The 24,377-nt window shown below is 41.7% G+C and overlaps 1 protein-coding gene across 1 annotated transcript in view; it reads right to left on the reverse strand.

The window, feature by feature from the left end:
- ME3 (malic enzyme 3) overlaps positions 1 to 22,672 on the reverse strand; it is a 104,153-nt gene extending 81,481 nt beyond the window's left edge. The window contains exon 1 of the mRNA XM_015823923.1: positions 22,590 to 22,672. Coding sequence (XP_015679409.1) covers positions 22,590 to 22,637 — 48 coding nt within the window. The 5' untranslated portion in view covers positions 22,638 to 22,672. The remainder of the gene's footprint in view (positions 1 to 22,589) is intronic.
- Positions 22,673 to 24,377: the final 1,705 nt, after the last annotated feature.

Here is a 24,377-nt window from a genome sequence, read left to right on the forward strand (position 1 = left end):
TCTTCTTCTTCTTCTTCTTCTTCTTCTTCTTCTTCTTCTTCTTCTTCTTCTTCTTCTTCTTCATAACTTATTATAAATAAATTTATAAATAAAGCACCCAAATTTTGATCACATGGCCATCCCGCAACAGTTGTGTGAAAAACGGTCATAAATTACTTTTTTCAGTGCTGTTGTAACTTTGAACAGCAATTAAACGAACTGTTGTAAATTGAGGGCTACCTGTATATTTTCCCCGGAGTTGTTGTTGGGTTTTTTGGGGGGTGTGGGTGGGTGGAGAAATGAGAAGGTCTGTAACTTCCATGGGCACATGCTATTATTTTTCTGTTTCCTGCCTCAAAAGAGCAGAAAAACCACACCACAATTTTCAGCAATTGTGACTGGAAGCCCTCCAGTATTTGAGCAAAGGAAAAAAGGAGGCAGAGAGATTAGGAGGGGTGGGGGCTAATATGCAGCTCAGGGCTTTCAGTTGTCCAACGTTGTGATTTAGAGACAAACCCCCCCCCCAAAGGATAGAAAAGCAGGATACTTTCAATAAAGAACAAAAAGAAAATCAATCTGACCACAGTTGACTTTTTTTTATTTTTATGGGGGATGAAGTGTATGATGACACAAGGAACTCATTTCTATCAGATTTATGGGACCATCAGGAGAAAAACTACTTCATCCCTTGTTTCTCATTTATTCTTTCCAGGCCAGTGTTTAATTTATCACAGGGTTGGGCTTCAGACACAAACCACAGAGGTGCGGTGAGCAGTTTAATGCTAGTAGGTTGTACAGGCCTCACGGAAAAAAAAAAAAAAAGAGAGAATTTCGCCAGTTCCTGTTATTACTAAAAAGCAACTTTAAACCAAACCCATTTGTGAAACGCCCTTGTAAAGTGGCCTAGAATGGATGCTCTTGCCAAACCTAAACATACCTTGTACACCAAGAACATTTTTTTTTTACTGTATAAAGATTTTGATTTTTTTTTCATCAACATATGTTAATTTTTTCCAATCAACAAGTTGTCTGGAGTCTGCTATGCTAATACATGTTCAATTCCTAATCCTTCATTCTTTCCTCTAGCCAAGAATAAAATAGGTTCCAAATTTGATAGTAGTCTGCATCTTCTTTATTTTTCAACCTCATAGTTAATCTGTCCATCTCTCCACAGTCCAATATTTTCCTGATTATTTCTTCTTCTGATGGCAGTCCTTCATTCTTCCAGTATTGTGCAAAAATTATTCTCGCTGCTGTAGTAATGTGTAAGATTAGAATATTTTTTTTCCTAACCACTGATTTAAAACAAATTAAAGGGGGTTTGGAATAATCATCGTACTTTGAATATGTTTTGTACTGGGGAATTCTCTTTGGTTGAATATTATTGGGCAAAAATCAGGAAAGACTAAAGGGCTGATTCCTTGTAAGGCAAAGATAGGCAACTGGTAGAGCCGTCCCCAAACTGTGACAACATGTCGTAGGTGCTCTCACAAAAATGGTTGAATGTTACTCATCTGAAACCAAAGAAAGGCAACCATGCATCAGGCTCAACTCCATGTAGTTTCTTGAAAGTAGTATAGGTAGTCCTCGACTTACATTCATCTAGTGCAAGGGTAGGCAACCATGGCTCTTTTATGACTCGTGGACTTCAACTCCCAGAATTCCTGAGCCAGCATAGGTATGTTGGCTCAGGAATTCTGGGAGTTGAAGTCCATGAGTCATAAAAGAGCCAAGGTTGCCTACCCCTGATTCTAGCGACTGTTCGAAGTTACAACAGCACTGAAAAAAGTGACTTCTGACTGTTTGTCACACTTACGATCATTGCACCATCCTCATAGTAACCTGATCAAAAGTCAGATGCTTGGTGACTGGCTCATACTTATGACGGTCGCCGTATCCCGGTGTCATGTGATCCCCTTTTGCAATCTTCAGACAAGCAAAGTCAATGGGGAAACCAGATTCACTTAATAACCAGGCTGCTAATTTATCAACTGCAGTGATTCACTTAACAACTGAGGCAAGAAAGGTCGTAAAATGGGGCAAAAGTCACTTACCAATTGATTTGCTTAGCAACAAAAAGTTTGGGCTCAATTGTGGTCGTACGTCGAGGATGACGTGCACAGAAATTATGCATTTCCTTCTTCCAGAATGTTCCTTTGACTTCCCAGTCTAGCCAAAAGCCTTGATGTCACTTAGTGTTGCCCATTTAAGTACTAACCACAGCCAACCCTGCTAAGCTTCCATGATTGTCCAAAAGGTGGACAAGATGCTTGGACAATTTAGCAAAATAGCATCCAGTTGTTCATTCGATCCCATCTTCCCATATGCTTCTTAACATATGGTCTGTTTTGGGCAGGCAGTGAGATTTCCAATCAAAGCACTGGGTGTCAGTTCCTTATCATTTTTATTTCTTAAGAATGCCAATGCAGTGTGCCCACCATGGCACAACCTCCCCCCCCAAATGCATGAATTCCCAGTGCTAATACTGAAATTGCTGCTGCATTATATTAAGTGCCAGTCAGAGATACTTGGATCTTTCCTCCTTAATAAATCACTGAATTATTAAGCTGCCTTCCACCAGGACATCATTGAGATGACTCGCAAGTTAGAGTTGTATAACTGCAGAACAAAATTCTCCCTTGTGCTACAATCACCTAATAAGGTAGAAATATGTTCTGCCTCTTTAACCTTCAAAAATAGCACAGTGTACAAGCTATTTTTCAAACCAGCCTCCACCTCTACAATGGCAGTAGCTTTCCCCTCCACCAGTCCAAAGCTCTTAAAAATAATAAAAATCCAACCTAGATATCCTTCAAGCTTCTTAACCTTAATTTAAGAAAGCCTGCCTTTCTCACTGTGGAAGAAATGGAGCCGATGGTTAATTTTTGCATCATTTCTGCCTTTTAAAATATTTCCTTTCCAAGCTTGAGGGAATCAGAAGAACAGTAGAGAATCAATACGGATTTTCATGTACATCTATTTGACCAACTAACATGCCACGGGGAAAAAACCCACGCTGGAAAGCCAATATTTCCTACATAATATAGAGAAGAAAGGAGAAGAAATATTTTTTTTTAAAAAAAAATATTTAACTCTATTTTGGGACATCCATGGTAGGGTTTTGGTATTAGTTACTTCAGAATTGTGGAAAACCTTGGTATAGATTTGCGGCTATGTTCAAAGTGGGCTCTTTTTAAAAAGTATTTTAAAGTGTATTTTTAATATCTTTATTCTTGTGGCAAAACAATGTTTTCACTTGAAAAAAAAACTTTAAAAAGTTATAAGCTAAAAATACAAACTTAGAAGGAAAAGAAAAAATATCCCCTATTTTATACTTATCAATCGTCACTGATTTACCAATAAATTCACTACATATGTACAGCAATTTGTTTAGTCACAGTTCAAAGTTACAATGGCACTGAAAAAAGTGACTTTTTTCTTTCCTCTAGTAGCCAATAGTAAAATAAATTCCAGGTTTGACAATAGTCCATTTCTTCCTTTTCTTTCAGTCTCATAGTCAATCTGTCCATCTCTGCGCATTCTAATATTTTTTTAATTATTTCTTTATCTGATGGTACTCCTTCATTCTTCCAATATTGCGCAAATATGATTCTCGCCGCTGGTATAACGTGCAAAGTCAAATATAAGCTTTGTTTATTAGTCTTTTCTGGCATTATACCTAATAAAAAAAGTTCAGGTTTAAAATCAACATGTTCTCCTAGCATCTTTTCTAACCAAGTATGTATCTTTTCCCAATAATTCTTTGCTTTATCACATGTCCACCAAACATAATAGGTGCCTGACTTATGTTTACATTTCCAACATCTGTCTGACATATTTTTAAACATTTTCGCTAATCTTGCTGGTGGCAAGTGCCATCTATAAAACATTTTATATAGGTTTTCTTTATAGGAAGTTGACATTGTCAATTTATAGGATTAGGAATTAAACATGTATTAGCATATGTAAACTCAGACAGCACGTTGGTGGAAAAATTATTATTGTTTGTATGAAAAAAAACGAATAAAAAGGTTAAAAAAAAAAGAAAAAAGAAAAAAGTGACTTTTTTCATACTTACAACCATTGCAGCATGCCCATGCTCACGTGATCAAAATTCATATAGTTGGCAATTGATTCATATTTATGATGGCTGCAGTGTCCCAGTGTCATGTGATCCCCTTTTGCAACTTTCTGACAAGTAAAGTCAATGGGGAAGCTAGATTCACTTAACAACCGTTTTACTACCTTAACTGCAGTGATTCACTTAACCAGTGTGGCAAGAAAGGTCGTAAAATGGGGCAAAATGCACTTAAGAAATGTTTCACTTAGCAACATAAATGTTGGGCTCAACTGTGGTCATAAGTTGAGGACTACCTGTGCAATGCAGTTTTCCAAATAAACCAATTCAAGCATGATCATCTTCATTGCTCTTCTCTGCACTCTCTAGAGCAGGGGTGTCAAACTCAATTTCACTGAGGGCCGCATCAGTATTGCGGTTGCCCTGGGGGGGCCGGGTGGGTGTGGCCAGAGTGGGTGCAGCCTACTGGGTGGGCGTGGCTGGGGTGGGTGTGGCTACTGGGTGGGCGTGGCCAGTTCTACATCATTCGCGTCAAGGGTGCCTGTGGGGGTCTGGGCAGGAGTGGGACAGATCTGAGGGTCTCTGGCAGAAAGGGGTGGGACCGTGGCAAGTGCCAAGGCATCGTCCACCGGGGCAAGTGCCAAGATGGCCACCACAAAATTGTACATTGGCTCCCGGCTGGCCTGGGCCGGGGCCAAGGCAGTGGGGGCCATTCCCTCACTGTTTCCAGGATGGCTTCATGGGCCACATGAAACCACTTTGCGGGCCGCATCCGGCCCCCGGGCCTTGTGTTTGACATGTCTGCTCTAGAGTCTGAAAATTGGACATGACTGAACAGAAGAGAAAAAAAATCAACAGTAAAAGAACAAACAATCAAGAAATATGTTGCAGAATAGCAACATGGTAGAGCAGCCATGAAGGCATTGGAAAAAGATATTCAGATGCCATGATGTATTTATTTATACCCACTAATATCAGAATGGTGGAAGTCACAATATTCCCTATAGAATTCTACGAAGGCAAAGTCAGCATTTTGAAGGCGCGGTATAGAAAGAGTCTTGATTTTTTTTTAACATTGGGGTTGCGGAGGAAGGACTCCTGTAAATACCATGAATAATCTAGAAAACAAGCCAATAAATAATAGATTCCTTAATAGACTCCTTAATTCTCAAGGTTGAATCGCTAAGATGCCTGCTAACTTCTATCGCTACTCAATTTTTCATAGAAACAGGGGAGAGGGTTAAAAAGCGTGGAAGGAAACGGGATTTTAAGAAGTCGTCCATGGACCGTGAGAGCCTAGAAGAATGCCAAGGTCACTAACACAGGTGTCTGACGGACAAGTGGACCGCTCCCATAACAAACCAAAGATATATGCGCGTGAGCACCCGGTGGGTGGAGGTTAAGGGAAGCTTTTGTTAACTAGGCAATTTGCTGGTTTTGCTTCTTCAGTTCTAGATGTGTACTCAATAAAGTTTTATCTTTTAGGGCACTTCAAAGCCTTGAAGATTCCTTGATTTTGAGTTCGCTAATCGGACAGTTGACACTAAAACTGGTCATTCCAATTCTTCTATATAACTAATTTCATGTTACTTTTCAATCCTTTACAACAGGGGTGTCAAACTGCCGGCCCACGGGCCGGACGCGTCATCCGGAAGCTGCGCCCACCCCCATTGCTGGCAATGGCAAAACTGTCCCGATACGTCTCGCGACGTCACGTGACATCGCGAGTTTGACATGTCTGCTTTACAAAATTGAATTGGCTTCCATTCAAATGCTGCATCTCTTAAAGATCCTAAAACTGTAGGTACCTTAGAGCAGCGGACCCCCAACTTTTGGGGCACCAGGGATTGGTTCTGTGGAGTTTTTTCCGCAAACTGGAGGATGGGGGCTTCGCTTGTTTGCCTGGCTTAGTTTCTGGCATGCTGTGGTCCAGTGTTAGTCCATGGACCGGGGGTTGGGGACCCCTGCCTTAGAGGCTGCTAAAGAATCTTGGGTATGCTATTTCATTAATATGCACGCCAAGCATACATAATTGCCAAGCAAATATTGAAAGTTCAGTAAGTCATATTCAATACACAATACAACAATCCTGAAAATCAACTGGTCCAAAGTCTCGATCCCTATTTCTGCTAAACAATTTTGAACACCAGGGTTCACTGTATGTGGGATCTTCATTACCAAGTTGCTTTAATAGGTACAATTTGGAAGAAAAGAACATGTTTTAGACAGTTCTCATCAATTGGCTAAAGAGAAACTGAGTCATGCATATTTGAAGTAATTCTCTTCTGAACAGCCATGAATGGTGTTTAAAACATTTTAAAGAATGAGCTGATGTGACAAAAATACTGTCAATGCTTAGTCAGGAATACATGAAATTATCTCTCTCTTTTTGAAACAATCTTGTTGCAAAAGAACTTCGCTCATTCCAAAATTTAGTTTAAAAACAGCTGCCTAATAACTGATGAAACAGGAATTTCTAAGTGTTGGTTGAGAGACAGACAAGTCCAAGAATATGACTATTGTCTATTAATGCTACTGAACCACACCCAAATATTCTCCAGCTGTGTTAAATCATAATTCTTTCTTTTGCTATGCTGGCTGGAAAGCATGGGGAACTGTAGTCAAATCAAATTTAGACCACACCAAATTCTTGAAGTTTATGAGAGACATACAGGCACTCCTCAACCTACAACCACAATTGAGCCCAAAATTTCAGGATTGAACTCCTGGCAGTGGGCAGAGTTTGCCTGCAATACTACATTGTAACCACTGGGACACCTTGATTCCTGCAGTCCCAAAGGAGCAGAAATTCAACATACCGATGCTCACAATCTATACTCGCAACCGACAGAACAGCAATCTCTGAACTGCACTTAAAAATAGCCATTTGTTTCCTGCCTAAAAGAATGTTAGATATGGTAACGACTGTTGGCCAGGCCTCCCTCTTTAAAAAGAAAATAGAAACAGCAAACAAGGGGGTCAACTGCTTCCTATATAAAATTTCAATATTAACCCAATTATAATTTGCAGAGAGCAGGATTCCATAATGCAAGGATTCTGGCAAACAGTTTAGAATTGCTGAAGAAATATTTGAGATGTAAATGTTGACCTCTCATCCCCTTCTTTCCCTAATTTTTTTCTCACAGTAACATAACCAAGAACAAAACCTCAAGTCGTAATTGGTTGAAACAGAAAATGCTATCTTGGGTTCCTGGCTGTGATGACGCAGTGGTTAGAATGCAGTATTGCAGCTACTAACTCACTGCTCACTGCCAGGAGTTCGATTCTGACTGGTTCAAGGTTCAAGATTCTGACTGGCTCAAGGTTGACTCATCCTTCTGAGATCGGTAAAATGTGTTGTGATATTAAAACACAAACTCTATCCTTTCTGTACTTGTGCTGTTGTTACCCTGGTTTACCAGGGGTGCCAGACATATGAACACAGGAGGACAATCTTGGCACAAGAGAAGCGAGCACTCCGTAAAGCCAGAGCTGCAAATGCCCACAATCCACAAGATGTCAAGGTCTTCATCGAAAATCGATGGACGAACAACAACAACATGGGACAGAAGTAAGGAAGAATTGGGTTATGTTGCATCACAACATAATTCATCATTTTGTTGAAACTGTCAGTTGCTGTGGAGGCCCAAGAACTGTGGTGGCGCAGTGGTTAGAATGCAGTATTGCAGGCTAACCCTGTCCACTGCAAGGAGTTCGATCCTGATCTGCTCAAGGTTGACTCAGCCTTCCATCCTTCTAAGATCGGTAAAACGAGGACCCAGATTGTTGGGGGCAAATATGCCGAATCTGTAAACCTCTTAGAGAGGGCTGCAAAGCATTGTGAAGCGGTATATAACTCTAATTGCTAGTGCTATTGATGTTATGAAAAACTGCTTGCCTACAACCAGAAGCAGGTATACTATCTGACTTTTTTGTAAAAAGGACAAAACAGCGCTGGACCGTTGTGTCCCAGAATCTACCCCTTTCACACATGTATGTGCACAATACAGGCAGAATTCTCAGCACGAAGGTGTAACATTGCTTTCCTCATCTGAATACCCCACATATGTCTCTGATCAGGGTTGCCTATTACTTGGATCAAAACAGATAAGGTAGAGATCACAACCGCACAATCAAAAAGCTGCCCTTTTGTATGTGCCTGACAAATCGATTCACCTACGAAATAGCTAAGACCTGGATCACACTGTCTTGGATTCGTGTATCAGATTTTCTGAAATGTGCAGCTATTTAGGTAATTAGTCCCTAAGGTCTACTATTTCATTTACTGGCTGACAAGCAGGCAGCTCTGTTTGTTTGGCAGCAGACAACATTCAGCATGATACGATATTGTAAAATACATTTCCCAGTGCTTCCAAAAATAAAATGGATTTGAGAATCCAGAAACTACTCTCTCCAAAGTTGTCCCTGGTGGCACCAGATTTTTCTAATGACATATCCTGGCTTCTTTCATTTTCATATGTCCAAATAGAAGAGTCTGGGAGAAGTTGGCCAATGAGTGGAGATCATAAGAATTATTAGAAAAACATCTCAAGAACTTCCACTGAGCCTATTCTTAGAGTGCTCAGAGCTTAATGTAGTTCTGAGGAGGTCCTGGCTGCCTCAAAACATAGCATTGGCCAAAAACAGTTTTGGGAAGTGAGTGCCCATTGAGTTTTGAACTTGTTTTCTTTATTCCCAAAAGACAACAGGCATGGATTCAAGCTTCTTTAGCACAAACCAAAATAGGAACTGTGGGGATATGAGTCTATAAAAGTACATGGATCCCAAGGACCAGAACAAATCATATAGGACTCTTTGAAAAGACATCATTTGATTATTCATGAATTGTTGAATAAACCCCATCTGGAATGGTTCCTTACAGAATCTGCCAAGATCTTTCTGTATCTTAAGCCTATCTTCTGGAGTGTTGGCTATTCCTCCCAGCTTGGTGTCGTTTGCAAATTTGATGAGTTCCCTCATCCAAATCATTGATGAAGATGTTGAAGAGCACTGAGCCCAGAACAGAGCCCTGGGGCACCCCACTACACACTTCCCTCGATGTAGATGCAGTTCCATTGAGGACCACACCCTAAGTACGGCCGATCAGCCAGCTAAGAATCCATCTGGTGGTGATGCTGTCTAACTCACATTTTTCTTTCTTATCAAGTTGTAGGTTGTGGTCTACTTTATCAAATGCCTTACTGAAGTCCAAGTAAATTATACCCACAGCATTCCTCTGGTCCACTAATTTTGTCACCTGGTGAAAGAATGCAATAAGATTTGTCTGGCATGATTTGTTTTTGACAAACCCATGTTGGCTTTTGGTAATGACTTTGTTTGCCTCTAGGTGTTCGCTGATTCGTTGTTTGATTATCTTTTCCAGAATCTTTCCAGGTATTGAGGTCTGTAGTTTCCTGGATCCATTTTTTCCCCTTTTTTGAAGATGAGAACTACATCAGCTCTTTTCCAGTCCTCTGGTAGTTCCCAGGTCTTTTAGCCCAACCCCCTGATCAAGCAGAAGACCCATGCCATTTCGGACAAATGACTGTCCAATCTCTTCTTAAAAACTTCCAGTGTTGGAGTACCGACAACTTCTGAAGGCAAGCCGTTCCTCTGATTAGTTGTTCTAACTGTCAGGAAATTTCTCCTTAGTTCTAGGTTGCTTCTCTCCTTGATTAGTTTCTATCCGTTGCTTCTAGTCCTGCCTTCAGGGGCTTTGGAGAATAGCTTGACTCCCTCTTCTTTGTGGCAGCCCCTGAGATACTGGAACACTGCTATCATGTCCCCCCTCGTCCTTCTCTTCATTAAACTAGACATACCCATGTTCCCATATTGCACCATTTTGCACCAATTCCCATGTTGCACCAAGCCATAAACTATGGTTTACAAACCACAAGGACTAGATTCACAGAATGATTTAAATCAAAACCACACATACTTTATCATGCTGCGATGTAGGACAATGTAGGCCACCAAACACTTAGATCTCAGGCGATGCCATCTCCCAGAGTCCTTTGAAATAGCTTGTATCAGCCTTTAGCAACCTTGAGTATTTAATCAATGCTTGAATCTTCTGGTTCCTTGTTGGCAGCCCAATTCTTTGTGCTGCATACTCACTGCATACAGGTAGTCCTCGACTTACAACAGTTCATTTAGTGATCGTTACAATGGCACTGGAAAATGTGACCTAGGACCATTTTTCTTAGTTACGACTGTTGCAGCCTCCCCGTGATCACATGATCAGAATTCAGATGCTTAGCAACTGACTCATTTTTATGACAGTTGCAGTGTCCCGGGGTCACCTGATCCCCTTTTGCGACCTTCTCCCAAGCAAAGTCAATGTTAAGCCAGATTCACTTAACCCCGTTACTAACTTATCAACTGCAGTGATTCACTTAACAACTATGGCAAGAAAGGTCGTAAAATGGGGCAAAACTCACTTAACAAACGTCTCACTTAACAACAGAAATTTCGGGCTCAATTGTGGTCGTAAGTGGAGGGTATACCTGTATTTTTTTTTCCTGCAATGCCAAGCAACTTTAGATAGCACCCATCTGCCAGATGTTGCTATTTTGGATATTGCTTGTTCTATCTGCAACAATTGAATGCCAGAGACATGCCTGGGGACTGCCATCTCCCAGCAGGTGATAAACCATTTTGGCTGATCTCCCAAAATTAAGCAGTATCAAACTAGAATGGGAATAATTAAAAACAAAGGAGCAATTATTAATTTCAGTGTAGAGGGGGATTATGGAACATTTGCAGTATGTTTCCTTTTTTGGGGGGGGGGGAAATAGCCAAGACATTTCCAGTTCCAAAAAAAAGGTGCAGGTGTTACAATCCATTTTGAGCAGATATGCCTATCGGTTTTTGGCAAGTGAGGAAGTTGCTGATTTTGGACAAAACTCTGAAATTAATTTCCAAGAGAATAGGTTTCGGATTGACTTGTTAAGTGCAAAAAGTAGCCGGCCTTTAAAATCCATCAGCTGCACCAGCCGAGGAAAATCTCAATAGAGGTTTGAATTGGCATGCAATCCAGAGTACTTTCTGGCTGGTTTACACTTGTAATTAGTTATCTTCCCCCCCCCCCACTCCCCAACACACACCCCAGGCATCTGAGTCATGCTTCAGTCTCAGATGAAATGCAAACACAGCTGTGTGATTTTATTCCTGCCAAGATCTTTGTGAGATTTTTCACGTTACATAAAGATTTGGCCCCTATAACGAAGAAGCTCAGAACGGCTGAGAGTTCGGATTGGGTTGCGCCCAGGCGCCCTCTCTCCTCTTGGAGATTCTAGCATAGGGGTTTTCAAACTTGGCCCTTTTATGACTTGTGGACTTCGACTTGCAGAATTTCTCAGCCAGCATGGCTGGCTGAGGAATTCTGGGAGTCGAAGTCCACAAGTCATAAAAGGGCCAAGTTTGAAGACCCCTGTTCTAGCACTCTGTATGGTTTGGTTTATGGGAGAACTGAGGGAATGGAAGAGAGAGATGCCTTAGTAAGACCACACTTGGAATATGGCATCTAGTTTTGGTCACCATGATATAAAAAAGATGTTGAGATTCTAGAAGGAGTGCAGAGAAGAGTCGCAAAGATGACCATGGGAGAGGAGGCTAAAACATGTGAAGGACGGTTGCAGGAATTGGGAATGCCTGGTTTAATGAAAAGAAGAACTAGGGGTGACATGATAGCAGGGTCTTGATCCAATGTCTTCAGGCTAGGGCAGGGGTAGGCAATCGTGGCTCTTTTATGACTCGTGGACTTCAACTCCCAGAATTCCTAAGCCAGCCACCCTGAGGGGAAAGGGAGAGGTTTCCAAGCTGAGCCATGCTGGCTCAGGAATTCTGGGAGTTGAAGTCCACGAGTCATAAAAGAGCCAAGGTTGCCTACCCCTGGGCTAGGAGGACCTGGATGGGACCAACAGGATTCAATTGAACCCTGGCAAGACTGAATGACTTTGGTTTTGGGGTCTCCTTGTAATGCTCCCATCCTTACAATGTGAGCATTATTTACATATTGTCCACAACAATCTAGTCCTCATTTTACTGACCTCGGAAGGATGGAAGGCTGAGTCAAGCTTGAGCACCGTCAGGATCAAACTCCAGGCTGTGGGCAGAGTTTGCTTACAATATTGCATTCTGACCACTCTACCACTGGAGCTCAGTGGTTTTGCGATGGCTCCATTACTGTGGTTCATATCATCCTTTCCTGTTTTGTGTGCCTTTTTTAATCGTTGTTTTTAAGCGTGACTTTTCTGTGTACAGGTAATCTTCGACTTACAACCATTTGTTTAGTGATCGAAATTACAACGGCACTGAAAAGAGTGACTTATGACCAGTTTTCACACCGATGACCCTTGCAGCACAGGTGATCAAAATTTGGGTGCTTAGCAACTGGTACGAATTTATGACGGTCGCAGTGTTTTTTTAGATTCTGCGAAACATTGCTCACACACTTCCAAGTCTACATTCTACTAAATTGATTTACTGATCAAATTTAGTCATTGCCCCTCTCACTCACAGAATTGAACCTATTCTGTGATCCACATAAGAGTTAAGATTCTGTGATCCAAAAATAAGTTAAGAAAATTCAATAAAACAAGTTTCCCATGTATTTTTCACCTTTATACCCCTGCACAGGCAGTACTGCAGATTAGAGAGAGAGAGAGATGGGATCTAGGAAGCTAAAAGTTCAGAGAAAAAGATGGAAAATTCCATTCTTGCGTTATTTTAAGATCTAAGCAATTATGATTAATAGGCTATCATAAACGAAATTTCAGCATCATTAATAGATGAATGGACATATATCTGCAGTGTTCATTTTTTAAATAAATCTCCCAATGATATACTGAACCTTTTTTGATCATCTCAGCTTTTTTCTGTCCGCAGAATGGTTTCAGCATGCAATTTTAAAAATTGGATCAAATTACCTCTTAGTGTCCTTTCTTTTCAGGCATTTTAAGGGGTATGTGAAGGGCAGACAAGACTGCCTTCTTGTCTTCTTGGAAAAAGGGATGTTTAAAAGACTGAAATGGAGTGGACACATCCAGCTCCTGCCAGTGTTTTTTATGGAAATACCGGGTGACCCAAAACTCTGCATTAAGTAATATCTGCATGCAATTATAGGCATGTAGAAATTTGGTATAGCCATGTACAAATTTCGGTTGTTACAGGTAAAGGAGATAACCTATTTGCAATATCAAATCTATCCTGTTTAATAGTTCAAAGAATTTATTTTAATCTGATCTGATCTAATCTAATTATTCTAATTTAATTTAATTTAATTATTTTATTTTACTTTACTTTATTTTATTATATTTTATTTTATTTTTTATTATTTATTATTATTTTATTTTATTTTTCATATTAGTATAGCCACCCATCTTACGTGATTCTGGGGAATCATACAACACTTAATTTAAAAAAATCACAAATACAGACAGTCCTTGACTTACAACCACAATTGAGCCGCAAATTTCCATTGCTAAGCAATTCAACTGTTCAAGGAATTACTGCAGTTGCTAAGTGAATCATTTGTTCATTAAGTGAATCTTGCTTCCCCATTGACTTTGCTTATGGGAAGCTGGCTGGGAAGGTTAAAAAAGGTGATGATAGCACGACCCCGGGAGACTGCAACCGTCATAAAGTGGCTGGATTTTGATCACGTGATCATGGGGATGTTGCAATGGTTTTAAGGGTGAAAAACAATCACAAGTCACTTTTCTCAAATGAACTGCTGTAAGTTAGAATATCAGAATAACAGAATAGCAGAATTGGATGGGATCTTGGAGGTCTTCTACTCCAGATGTCCCCAACCCCCGGTCTGTGGACCAGTACTGGGCCGTGGCATGCCAGCAACCGATCCGCACAAACAAACAAGCCCCATCCATGGGATGCAGGCAGCACACAAAACCACGCACCCTCCGGTCCACCAAAAAACCTCTCTCCATGGAACCGGTCACTGGTGCCCAAAAGGTAGGGGGCCTCTCTTCTAGTCCAACCCCCTGCTCAGGCAGGAAGTCCTATACCAGTGGTGGCGAACCTATACCACGTGTGCCAGAGGCAGCACTCAGAGCCCTCTCTGTGGATATGCGCACCGCCACTAACACCTTGCGCAGGTCCATTAGGCTGCCACCTGGCGGCGGCCCTGCCCAGCACAAAGCAGGCAAAACGGCTGGCTAGCAAGCTCGAGTAGAGGTGTTAGAGCAGGGGTAGTCAACCTTGGCTCTTTTATGACTTGTGGACTTCAACTCCCAGCTATGCTGGCTCTGGGAGTTGAAGTCCACGAGTCATAAAAGAGCCAAGGTTGCCTACCCCTGTGTTAGAGCATCGAGGTGGCCACGCCTACCTGGCCACACCCACCCAGTCTGCTGTGACCACCCTGGCCACGCCCACCCAGTGGGCCACACACCCCGCCCTCCCTGAGGGAACCACAATGCTGATGCGGCCCTGGTCCTTTGCAATAAATAAGTGGGTTTTGGGTTGCGGTTTGGGCACTCGGTCTCTAAAAGGTTCGCCATCACTGCCCTGGAGTCAGGGAAAACCTTTACCTTTTTGTATCAGAGATATATTGCATTTTTATATGGAAGTTCTAACCTGGCTTTTATATTTAACAGGCATTTATAAATGTCTTCCTTTTCTGTTTCACGTGGCGCTCGTTTGCCATGAGCAAACTGTAATTTCATTAGACAGGTAACCATCTTCCAGTAAGGCTGCATTCCATTTATAAACTGCGCATAATTAGAACCCAGGACTTCCGCTTTATCCTAGATTATTGTGAGTGAGAAATGTATTAAAACACACCTTTGTATTGAATTAAGTTGGGCTTAATTCCAATTCCCCACTTACCTGAGTGTAAAAAGCTTAGTTTTAGCTCGAGTAATTATGTATAGGATCAAACAAGCAATTTTAGATGCTTATCTAGCATGTAATCATAATAATAGAAGTGGAGGTGAAACCAGTTAGACATATGGCAATTTGAAATCCATTGTTCCACAATACAACCTTTTTTTCCCTTCCAAACTGCAACAGTAAATATTTAATAGGCTGTCTTTAATTCTGTACGATGTTTTATGTTTTCATTGTTTGCATTTCCTTTTGGGTTGGTTTTTTTTTTTTTTGTAAATTCACTTAGGGGAATTACGGATGAGCACTGCAGCATACTAACCCATAAATGCACTTCATATTTCTAAAGTACTGGTTATTGGAAGAAATAACAAGCATATAATCAGTGCTAAAGTACACAGCGTGTTTGCCTGCCAGGAAAATCCGTGCTGTTTTCTTTTAGAGATTATGTGTGATTTTCGTCTGCGTTGGATGATTGTGCTACCATGAATAAAGGGATTTGAAAGCAGTTTTAGAAAACCTATGGCTTCCGCTTCAGAGGCATTCCTTATCTAAACACTGTTGTGTATTTCATTGTCTACTCTTCAGCCATATGGTTGAGGGTTGCCTGGAGGTGCAGTAGAAAAAAATGAATCAACTACCAGGTTTTGCAGTGTGTAGGTGTCATCACTCCATGGTAGTTCAGACTAGGAAACCAAAACCAAGAATCTCAATACAGAGGCTAAAACACACAAAGAACGGGGTTGCTGGAATTGGGTATGTCTAGTTTAATGAAAAGAAGGACGAGGGGGGACATGATAGCAGTGTTCCAATATCTCAGGGGCTGCCACAAAGAAGAGGGGGTCACCCTATACCCCAAAGCACCTGAAGGCAGGACAAGAAGCAACAAATGGAAACTAACCAAGGAGAGAAGGAACCCAGAACTAAGGAGAAATTTCCTGACAGTGAGAACAATTAATCAGTGGAACAACCTGCCTCCAGAAGTTGTGGGTGCTCCAACACTGGAGGTTTTAAAGAAGAGACTGAACAACCATTTGTCATGAAATGGAATAGGACAGTGGTGGCGAACCTATGGCACGGGTGCCAGAGGCGGCACTCAGAGCCCTCTCTGTGGGCATGCGCGCCGTCGTCCCAGTCCTAGACCTTCAGCTGGGTTTTATAAAACCTTTTCGCTTTAGGCCTCCGCCGCCGTGTGCAAAAAAAAAAAAAAAAAGGTTCAATCAGTCAATTTCAACTTCTCACGGGAAAAAAAAGAACTTGAAAATTGGAATTGTTTGATTGAACTTTTTAGTTCCATCCAGTCTGCCGTTACCACTGCAGCCAAGCCCACCTAATGGGCCACGCCCACCCAATGGGCCACGCCCACCCAGCACTCGACGATGTGTAAGTGGGTTTTGGGTTGCAGTTTGGGCACTCAGTCTCTAAAAAGTTTGCCATCACTGAACTAAGTTATCATTATGTTTCTTATGGGAACTGCAAGAAAGACAAATATTGAGGAATTACATTTTATCTTCATCTGGTTTCTCTTTATTTTATCTATGTAACTGTCAAGCTGGACTAACTTATTGATCAGCTTAAAGTCACCCAGTGATTTTCCATGACTGAAGTTAGCTTTGAACTTGGATCTCTGTCATCCCAGTTCAGCATTTTAATAACTACACGGAAAGGAAGTACAGAACTAAAATATCCTTGATAAGACACAATATCCAAAGAGCAAAGTTCTTGGCTTTCATTTCCTTGAAAACTCTACATAAGGCTGTCTTTGAAGACAACTGGGAAGCTTGAATTGATCCAGAATGCAGGAGCCTCAATGCAAATAGGGATAGCAGATTTAGCAGTGTTGTATCTGCACTATGGTTTCTGCTTAAGATCCTGGTTTATTCCTATGTCGAATTAAAAAGCTGGTTATCAACAATCATATCAATCAAATATCTACAATGCCACATCTCCTGATATGGCCAGCCCTTTGAGGGTTAAATGCCAGGTCTTTATTCCACAGGAGGTAAGAAAGCTGTGGTTGGATTTAAATGATTACATCTATATAAATATAAATGTAAATGTTCGTTTGTTCAAAATCTTAAATCTCTGAAAGTTCTTCACCGATTGCTCTGAAATTTTGACACAACGTTGCAATCGAATACGCGCGTGTTTTTATATATCTATATTATATAGATGTCACACCTGTGACAGGTAAAAACATGCTTTTTTGAAAAACAGCACCATCTGTTGGACGTAAAAGCAACACACGCTTTTACCAGACTGAGCCACAGCAACGCGTGGCTGGGTACAGCTAGTAAATAAATAAAAAAAAACCCAAAGTTCTACATGCTTTTGCAAATATTCCCAAGTTGATTAAAGCAGCAACAAACCAACATGTCCTCTTCTGTTACTTTATAATCAACGGAAAACAATCATCATGACCAGAGAGGATACATCTATAGGAGCCAGTGTGGTGGTACTTAACTTAAAACCATTCATTTAGCAATTGCTCGAAGTTACAATGGCACTAAAAAAAAATTACTCACGACTGGTCTTTGTACTTTACAAATATGGTACATAATATATTACAGGTTCCCTTGGCAGGAAAAATTTAAAAAAATCAAATGAAGGAATGTGAACAAAGAAGCCGTTGTTATTTAGAAAAGGAAAATAGAACTCCAGCCTTAAAATCTTAGGGGATTTTAAAATACAGACGGACACCTGAAACACAACACACCAAACATTACTTGTATTGAAAAGAAAAATGGGTGCTGCACACATTCCAGATTTTTACTAGCCAAAGTAAAACAAAAACATACACAAATAAAAAAAAAACCAAAATACTGGAATTAAAGTGAAGTTGAAAGTGGACGAGGGATGGGGTGGAGGAAGCCAACTATAATAACAATAGTAATTGATTTCCTTGACTAGAAGCCAAATCATTAGAAAACAGCCAGTCTAAAAATTATTATATTGATTGGAAGAATAGACAATATTATTATGATTATGATTGTGATTGTGATTGTGACTGTGATTATGATTACTATTAATAACAACAATAACAGCAGCAACAACAATAACAACAACAATAATAATACAAGTAGTCCTTGACTTACAACCATTCATTTAGGGACCGTTTTGAAGTTACAAGGGCCCTGAAAAAGTAACTTATGACCATTTTTCATACTTACGATCACTGCAGCATCCCCACGGTCACATGATCAAAATTCAGACGCTTGGCAACTGGCATGTACTTATGGCGGTTGAAGTGTTCCTGGGGTCAGGTGATCCCCTTTTGTGACCTTCTGTCAAGCAAAGTCAATGGGAAAGCCAGATCCACTTAACAACCGTGTTACTAACTTAATAACTGCATGATTCACTTAATAACTGTGGCAAGAAAGGTCATAAAGTGGGGCAAAACTGACTTAACAACTGTCTTCATTGTGGACATAGGCTGGGCACTACCTGCACATGTATGTACACGCACACAGCATCACAGAGGTGATTACGGGTCCCAGATACTGAGATATCTGACTGAATACAGCCATGCAGAATGTACCAGTTCCAAAGTTAACATCTATATAGTTTCTTGTAAATAAGCTAACCTCACACTGTAGAGCGGATTAAGAACCAACCCAATAAAAATGGAAAATTCCAGCAATTATTGCCGCTGATAACTTCAGACTTTCAAGACCTTTGAAGCATATATGATAGAAAAATATCTAATATGCAAGGCAAAAGTCCAGTGAATGGGTAAACATCCAGGTTTCCAACCAGCTAGTATGATTTATAATCAATTCCAGATTAATAAAATTGTGGGGGAGAAGAGATGATCCAGAATGGCGTCCATTTGCACATATCTCTTTCTCTCTCTTATTCATACAAAGACAAAGAGTAATCTTAGCCAGAGCGTTGCCTGCACAGTTTATAAAGTGTGTACGTAAACATCGATGTGGGTATCAGGTGTGCCAGTCCCAGTTTTTGTCCCTAGCTCTGTTAACAAAAGTCAACAAAAGTCCCAAACCAACTTCCCATAATGTTCTTTTTTTCATATTGTCATTAAGCCAAATTTTATTTTGATGGATAATTTACAGATAGTCCTTGCTTTGCGACCACATCCGAGCCCAACCTTTCTGTTGCGAAGGGAAACATTTGTTAAGTGAATTTTGACCCATTTTATGACCTTTCTCACTACGGTTGTTAAATAAATCACTGCTGTTGTTAAGTGAATAACCCGGTTGTTAAGTGAATCTGATTTCCCCATTGACTTTGCTTGTCAGAAGGTCACTGCAACCGTCATAAATATGAGTCAGTTGACAAGCACATCTGAATTCTGATCACGTGACCCTGGGGATGCTGCTACAACGGTCGTACGTGTGAAAAACAGTCATATAACTCACTTTTTTCAGTGCCCTTGTAACTTTGAACGGTCACTGAATGAACTGTTGTAAGTCAAGGACCACCTGTATTCCCCACTTTGCACATGTTTAAGTCTTCAAGAGTAATTTTTAGCATAACTTGAAATTCAGGTGCTGACAAATGAACTGTACAGTATTTGTAAGGAAAAGCCTGACAAAACCATTTCCTCCTTTTTTAAAATGTGCTCACTTGATGGATTTACATGAAACTGCTTTTTGCAAAATCATACCCACCCCAGATGGCCCAGAAGATTTGCAAGATTTTTGCAAAAGAGAAGCCAGCCCAAGTTTTAGTTCTGCATTGCATGCTTGCTGCATTGCAAAAAAAAAAAAAGTTATTCAAAAGTGTTGACAAGTCAGAAATATCTTTCCCTCTTCTTGCAAAAAATAAAATAAAACGGATGACTAATGAATTATCAATCCACCTCATTTGCAGTGGCATTACTCCAAAAGATAAGGGGAAGTTTCACTCCAAAGTACATATAGTATTTTACACATACTATTCTTCCAATAGAACCAAGGTACATAACTAAATAATCACCACAAGCGTGCAAAAAATAAATAAAATAAATCAATACAGGTAAGTCCTCGACTTGTGACCGTAATTGAGCCTGCAATTTCAGTTCTGGGTGATGACGGTTGTAAAGCGGGTCGCTGTGTGCAAAAGATTGTACCACCTTTTTTGCAATGGTCATAAAATGAATACGCCGTTTGTAAAGCGAATGCCACGGTCGTTAAGCGAACCCAATGATCACTTTGGGGCAGCTTTGCTAGAAAAATGCTTCATAAATTTGAGGTCATATGAATGGAGGGCACTTCAAACGGCCGTAAATGCAGGCCAGTTGCTGGGTGCCCCAAATCCTGTCACATAACCACAGTGGGACCTGAGTCCCTTTTTGGGGTTCCGTCGTAACTTTGAACAATTGCAAAAACCAGTTGTATGTTGAGGACTACTTGTATGCAACCTCTTAGGGACAGAAGCAGCTAAATTGCTGAATCCAGTGACTGTCAACAATCTTGTTTGAGCTTCCATTCCTTTTGCAGTTCTATGAATAGGTAGGTGCTATAATCCAGAGGTAAAATAGATGCCTGAACGCTGAAGGTTGCAGGTGTTTATTTATTTAGTTTTAGGGCCAAAGGAAATCTGGTAGGGCTCAAAATATTCCATCCTAAAAATTTAAAGTAAGGGTCCGCCTAAGTCAATAATACCAGGCTAGAAGGCCAAATTTTTGATCTAAGACAGGGGTGTCAAACTGCCGGCCCACCGGCCAGATGCATCATGCCAAAACTGCACCCACCCCATTGCCGGCAATGGAAAAAAAGTCACAATACGTCATGACACGTCACGTGACGTCGCGAGTTTGACACCCCTGATGTAAGGGAAGGCAGCATTTTACTTTCTAAAAGCCATTGTGATTAGTCTTTGACAACTTGATTATAGAACATTTAGTCCAAATGATAAATGATCAAATAAATAAGCAAGGCTCCCTTATATTATTAGGACAGAAGGTTATGGAAAATCCCCAAATGCTCCAGAAAGGGAACTTTTAGGAAAACTCAAGAATCTTTCCCTTTCTTCTCCAAATCACTCCAATGTGATGTTCCATAGGTGAACTATACAGTTTTCCACAAGTTAATCCTCTGAGTCAGAAGCAGTTAGTGGTGTTCCAGATGTGGTTCAGCAGAAGACCTCATGTGGAATACTACAAAATGTTTCCTAGCCAAATATGGATAGCTATAGCGCCTTTTCCAAAGCTCGTGCCTCTACGTGTATCCAACTTAAACTCCAATCAGCATGGACCATGACTGTTATACATCTGAAGAATAGCAACCAAGGATATCTGCTCTCTAAATCAGGGGTCCCCAACCCCTGGTCTGTGGACCGGCACCGGTCCCCGGCATGCCAAAAACCAATCCGCGCAAACAGGTGAAGCCCCCATCTGCGGGATGCAGGCAGCACATGAAACGATGTCCCCTCCGGTCCATGGAAAAGCTTCTCTCGATGGAACTGGTCCCTGGAGCCCTAAAAACGTTGGGGGCCACTGTTCTAAATAGTTACCAGGGCATATAAATCAGTAGGAAATTTTATAATACATCTTCAGGTTCAATGAAGGATAATGAGAATGTGGATCAACTATAGAAAGATCTCTGGTCCTGGAAGACTTAATGGACTTTCTAAGTCGAAATTCCCTTGAAAATTAGTTGAGAAGTATAAGAGCCACACTTAAGAGGTAATTGTTTTAGAGGACAAAACTAAATCTGAGGGCAGCAACCAATTGTGAGGTCTTCTTGTACAATAATGACAACTGAATAAATATTCAGTAACATTTGGAACCCCCTCCCAGGCTTTAGATCTGCTTGGATCATCAAACACACCATTTGGGGATCTCTGGGAAATCCAGACTTCAGGGAGAACAACCTATGTGGATGATGGGAGAATTTTATGTGAATTTCATGGTTCTATAAATTACTGTGCTGTGAGCTTTGTAAACGCAGAGAAATAAAAAAAAAAAGCCAAGTAGGGATACTGTCCATCTTTCTGTTCTAGATTGCAGAAATCCAGAGGAACTGTAGGGGCAGAAAAAAGTTAGTTTTTCACCAACTTTTTTGCTGCTACCCAGAGGCCATCTGGAGTAGTGAAGCTCATCCCAAAGGTGCTTTTTTCACGAGGCAACTGGGCTTTCTTGTTTTTCTTTGAAGACCTTTCACTTCTCGTCCAAGAAGCTTCTTCAGCTCTGACTGGATGGTGGGGAATGGAAGAATTTATACTCCTTGCAAACAGCTGTGCATTTTTTTTTAGAGTTGTTGATGCCCCTGGAGGTTTATATGCCCCCTGTGTCATATAATATATGTAGGTACATACATAATTCTGTATTTATTTATTTATTTTTGTCATATTTATGTAGTGTATATCGGAGGTGGTGACCCTTTGAGAGCTGTACGTCACGAAATTTCATTTTAATGTATGCCGATTCGTGGTCATTCAAAGTGACAGTAAAGTTAATATTCTATTCTTATTCCATTTATCTGTGTCGTCAGGGTCACCTGAGTAGTGCAAATGGGCGTGGGAGCCTTCTTGGAAGCTTCCCCACCATCCAGCCAGAGCTGAAGAAGCTTCTTGGATGAGAAGCGAAACGTCTTCAAAAAAAAACCAAGGAAGTCCGGTGGCCTCCTGGGAAAAAAAAAGAAAAAAAAAAGGACCTCTGGGACCACCATGACCTGGACGACTGAGAAACTCCATAGACATTTAATGAAGCTCATAGATCATAACCACGGAGTTTGGTCCCAACCTTGTTGAGATGGGGATTCCTGGTGACATCGTAGCCCCGCTTCTTCATCCCCGTCGCTCTGGTGGCGGAAGGAGGGCCCTCTCCCGAAGAGCTGGACCTGACGGGGGGCAAACTGCCAACCTGGACCCCCAGCAGTCGAAAGAGGCTGCCCAAAACGCCTCTGCTTCTCCAGGACTTCAGCATCATGAATGGGTCCTCCCTGGAGGAGATCCGGCCACCTGCGCGGTTTGGAGAGGAAAGGCAAGAGAGGTAAAAAGAGCAGGAGGCCAAGCCAAAGGATGGGGTGGGATGGGATGGGATGAGGGTCTTTCCCAGCGCGAGGAGGGGAGGGGACACCAGGCTCAAAGGAAGGGGGGGAGTCTTCTGCAAAGCAAACCCCCCCCCCCACACACACAAAAGCCCCAGACAAAGCAAGGGTCTTACTTCCGTTCCTGAGCGCTTTTCCTTTACCCGGATCGCCAAGAGCGCGCCCAGAGCGCAGCAGCCTTAAGACAGGCGACCCTGGGAAAGCGAAAGGAAACCCCAGGAAGCAGATCGGCCGCCGGTCTTTGCAACCCGAAGACTGGCGCTGGCAGCCGGAGGGCGCCTCCTCCTCCTCCTCCTCCCGCAATCCCCGCCTTCTGTCCCTCGCCGCCCCCCCGTCCCTCTTTGGGAACCGGCGACCGAGGCCAGGAGGACGGTGGGAATCTACCTGGGCGCTCCGGGAGGACGTTAACCCGAGCCTGGAAAAAATTCCGGGTGGGGGGAGAAGGGAGGGAGAAGAAAAAGAGGCGTGGGGGGGGAGGGAGATCTAGTTTCCACCCAGGTCGCAACATCTGCAAAGGGCGCTGCTAACGCGGCCCCCCTCCCCATGGATCAGTGAGGATCAGCCGGGTCCCTGATTTGGAAGGAGATGGAGGAGTTCTGACTTCAACGCCTGCGGTTGGGAGAGCATCTCCTGTTCCTCATCGGTCTTGGCCTGGGGGGAGGGGGGCGGGAAGCAGGATGAAGGGAAAGGGGTCCTTGACCGAATCTGGAGCATCACCGGTTGGTCTTCATCCTGTAAGGACCGTGGGGGGTTGCAGAGTCCGTTCTCGGCATTGAGAGGCCAGTGTTTTTTTTTTTTTTCCAGGACAGGTTGGGATGTCGGAAAGGCAAAAGCAAGTTGAGGATGCTGGCCGTTTAACCTGGGCCCCAAAGTGCCAGTGGGAAATGAAGTGAAGTAGGCAGCAGATTGGGTGTTTGATTGATTGATTGGAAGTAGGCCAGAAGTAGCATGAATAGCATATTTAGCTATTTATTCATTTATTGGGCGAAGGCCAGAATAGCATGAGAAGCATGGTTGCTTATTTATTAGAAGGAGGCCAGAAGTAGAACAATTTATCTGTCTGTCTGTCTGCTGGCCTATCTGCCTTATCTATTTATTTATCTGTCTGTCTATCTATTATCTATCTGCCTTATCATCTCTGTCTGTCTAGCTACCTGTTTACCTACTTATCTCTCTCTCAGTCCCTCCCTCTATCTCTGCGGCTCTGCCTATCTATTTGCCTACCTATCTGCTTTATCTACCTTGTCTGTCTGTCTGTCTGTCTGTCTATCTATCTATCTATCTATCTATCTATCTATCTATCTATCTATCTATCTATCTATCTATCTATCTATCTATCTATCTCTGTATGTATCTCTCCCTCCCTTTATCTCTATCATCTATCTGTCTGTCTGTCTGTCTGTCTGTCTGTCTGTCTGTCTGTCTATCTATCTATCTATATCTCTCTGTATGTATCTCTCCCTCCCTTTATCTCTGTCTGT

The sequence above is a fragment of the Protobothrops mucrosquamatus genome, unplaced genomic scaffold, assembly GCF_001527695.2.
Source record: "Protobothrops mucrosquamatus isolate PMUCROS unplaced genomic scaffold, P.Mucros_1.0 scaffold2049, whole genome shotgun sequence".
Taxonomy (NCBI): Eukaryota; Metazoa; Chordata; class Lepidosauria; order Squamata; family Viperidae; genus Protobothrops; species Protobothrops mucrosquamatus.